Below are 3,504 nucleotides of genomic sequence, written 5' to 3' on the forward strand. Positions count from 1 at the left end.
TCTCTGTGGCTCTGTTCATTGACTGGTTAAGGCTGCTGTTGATGAACTTCCACTTGCGACTTGTACTGTCAAACGTGTATAATTCTGTTTCGATAAAAAATATTTTAAAGCTAGCGTACTGGAGAGGTGTCCTTGTCAGTTGTTGTTGTCGACCCATTTTAATTTGAGAGCTCCCATTGATCACTGAAAATGTGGAGCACCTTCGCGATCGTCTTTACTATTGGTCTGCTGGCCGGCTCAGCCAACTCTATCGTTGAGAAGTTACAGTTCCAAACTGGTGCTTTCGGCATTGATGGTATCTACCACCTCTTCGAGAAGCCCTGGTTCATGAGTCTGGTCATGTTCGTTGCTATGCTGTTGGCGCTACCTGTCTACTACTTCCTATTGTGGACTAAGAGCATTAAAGTGGATAAAGTCAACAAACATATATTTTTTGTTGTTGCCATACCATCCCTTTTCGACCTCCTGGGCTCCTCCTTCCAAGCCATCGGTCTCGTCTACACCCCCGTGTCGGTCTTCCAAATGCTGAAGGGCAGCATCCTCATTTTCTCAGCAGCTCTATCGGTCCTCTTCCTCCACAGAAAAATGTACCGTCACAACTGGGCCGGTGTGATCATCTGTGTTATCGCCTTAATATTCGTGGGTATGTCTAGTGTTGCCTCTCGAGAGAACCAAACTCAAGTAGTTAGTCTCGGCAAACTACTTCTCGGTATTTGTTTCATCGTTGGTGGTCAAATTGTATGCGCCTCGCAATACGTCATTGAGGAGTTCCTTCTTAAGCCGCCTCACGACGTTTCCCCAGTCGCTTTGGTTGGCCTCGAGGGTTTCTGGGGGACCATCCTTATGGTAGCTGTTGCTCTCCCTGTAGTCGGCTCTCTACGTGGTGGTGATGTTGGTGGTGTTATTGAGAATACTAGAGACTCCTTTGTGATGCTTGCTAATGACTCGGCCATTATGTGGCTCACTGTGTCATTCGTTGTCTCCGTATTTGTATTCAATTTATGTGGAGTTATGGTAACTGCTACAGCTTCTGCGGTGCATCACACCTTCTTGGACGCCACAAGAACTATCCTTATCTGGATTGTCTCCGTGCTAATGTAGGTCGATACTCCTATGAGATCGTTCGACTGTTTCCTGCAGGTACTATGTAGCACCGGGTAAAGGTCTTGGAGAGCCTCTAACTGCGTGGTCGTTGCTACAGCTGATCGGTTTCGTGATGCTCATCTACGGCGAGTTGTTATACGATGAAGTCGTTAGATTGCCTTTCGGTCTCCACGAGAAGGAACCAGTAAGTTTGTCAAGGTGTGGTATGAATAGAGTTAATTATTTTCTTTGTAGCCGTCAGCACTGTTGGCCCCCCTGAACGCGCCACTTATGGTATCCCCAGCTGAGCGAAAGCCCGCGCCTGGTATCCCCTCGAATCGGGAGAGGTTGCCGCTTACACGAAGTGATGTGTCGGTTGGTAAGAGGCAGTGAGTAATGATGTTTAGTAGCCATTGAACGTAGCCATGGAAAGGCGATAAAATTGATAATATAGGGTGCTGCTGGCCTCGACGGTGTGTTCGTCACCTCCTGCTGTGTATGTCTTTAATTCTGAGCTTGTTGTTACTATTATGATGATGATGGGCAGCAGTAGGAATCAGTGATGGGATGACCTAGTGCAGGTCATCGTCGAACTACTACTGCCCTTTGTTGTCTCTGTGCTTGGTCTGATTTACTATCTGTGATTTCTCTCTACCGTAAGGGAGTTCTCTTTGTATAGATCGCGAAGTGAATCCGAGTATGTAGTTGTGTTGTTAAGTGAATAATGCTGGTGGTGTTTCATTAGGAGTGTTAGATGATTGAATACGACAACAGTGAGAGTCCAATACGGCTGATACTCAAGTGGACCGGATCGCCTTACTCAGGGGTAGTAGTAGTAGTAGGGTGTCTCGGGGATATGTACATGGTCACCTCTGCATGTTGATGATAATGACCAAGGATGATTATTGTTGTTGGTTTTGTGTGTATTCCTAGTAACAGTCGTATTCAAGACTCTGTATAGTAGCGAGGAAACTGCCCAGCTCAGCTGAGGAAATCGAAAATATAGTGAAGATTAGCTCTGTCATCCGGTGTTAGTGTGTGTCGTGAAAGTCAACAGGGTCAAAATATGTATCGTGGGTGTTTGTCGTTGCCCTTTCGTACTATAGTAGTGTTTCGTAGACGAGGAAAATCGGTTTCGGATTTATTTCCGAACCGGGATAACACTTTTGGCTTGGAGCGCTTGCCTTAGTTATCAGGGTGATCGACAGTTTCTGAGCTAGGAATAAAGTGCTTCCATGATAATCTCCAATGTTCGTCTTAAAGAGTTTCGGAGAGTTCTCGTAATCGAGATTCTAGATGAATACTCGGTATTTTGGTATAACACATTGATGGAGTTTTGGGAGAATCTTATCGCACGGTTGGGTTGTGTATGCAGCCGTCCTCTGGTTTGATCAGATTGTAATATATTGTGTTATTGCCTGTGTAATCGCAGCATTATTCGTCTATATTGATTTTCTTAATGAACACTTGATTTTGGAGAAGCCTTTCGCTTTACAGGTAGGGCTCATAGGGTTACGTGTTGTATTGTGAGGTATGTTGACAGATTTACGGTACTATTTTGGGGTACATGGTCGTGTTTCGGACTAATATGGCGTTGCAGAGATACTGGGAGGGACTCACCAGCTTGAGGCAAATGACGGGGAAATGGAGCGATGCGTTTTCCTTGGTAGTATTGGGTGATGTCCTTGGGAGAGCTCCTTATAGATCTCAGTGAGAACCTATTAATGCATCACGTTTAGGATTTGCATCGCCGGAAAGTCGTGTGGAAAATTCACTCAGCTCACTGGAGCTAGATTGATTTGCATTGCATTTGCATTGTATTGGTATTAATTTTTATTGTTGGTGTATGAAGTGGAAAGATACACTACGATCGATGTAGGGGTGTACAATGGAGAATAGGTATAAGTATATTTGTATATGTTGGTCTATAAGCATCATATATTATAAATATCGATAGTATAATAATGGGAATATGTCGAATAGTGGAGTTTCACCCGTAATGTTATATGAAAAACACTAGCGGAAAAACTTTTTTCTTTTCCACTTGGCGAATAGCGGGTAAACTCTAGTGTAATACTATATTGAATTTGGAAAATATAATTTTTCATTGACATACTGCTCTTTACAATGGAGTTGCACTCGTTTTACGGTGAGACGTGTATGTCTTCGCGATCGATAACACAATTGTTTTCCACGAAGTGAATTATGAAATATGTTTTTCACTAGTGTTTTGTTTTTTCGTATAACGGGTGAAACTCTAATATTAAAAGGTTTATATCCATTTAGTAGCGGTTTAAGCGGGTCTCACCCGTTTTACGTGAAGTGGCGTACATAAAAAATTCGAAAAACACGATTGAAAATACTTGACGAACTACACCGGACAAATCAGCCCGTATCGGTGTTGTTCAATGCTTATGCGTT

The 3,504-nt window shown here is 43.5% G+C and overlaps 1 protein-coding gene across 1 annotated transcript; it reads left to right on the plus strand.

Annotated features, from left to right (window-relative positions):
* Window positions 1–189: 189 nt before the first annotated feature.
* Window positions 190–1,476, plus strand: Pmar_PMAR020869 (conserved hypothetical protein; the record flags this gene model as incomplete). The annotated part of the gene is made up of 3 exons (XM_002782246.1): window positions 190–1,097; window positions 1,141–1,288; window positions 1,339–1,476. 3 exons carry the CDS (start codon window positions 190–192, stop codon window positions 1,474–1,476), a joined length of 1,194 nt encoding a protein of 397 aa, XP_002782292.1.
* Between the last annotated feature and the right edge of the window lie 2,028 nt (window positions 1,477–3,504).

The sequence above is a fragment of the Perkinsus marinus genome (assembly GCF_000006405.1).
Source record: "Perkinsus marinus ATCC 50983 genomic scaffold scf_1104296939894, whole genome shotgun sequence".
Classification (NCBI taxonomy): domain Eukaryota; phylum Perkinsozoa; order Perkinsida; family Perkinsidae; genus Perkinsus; species Perkinsus marinus.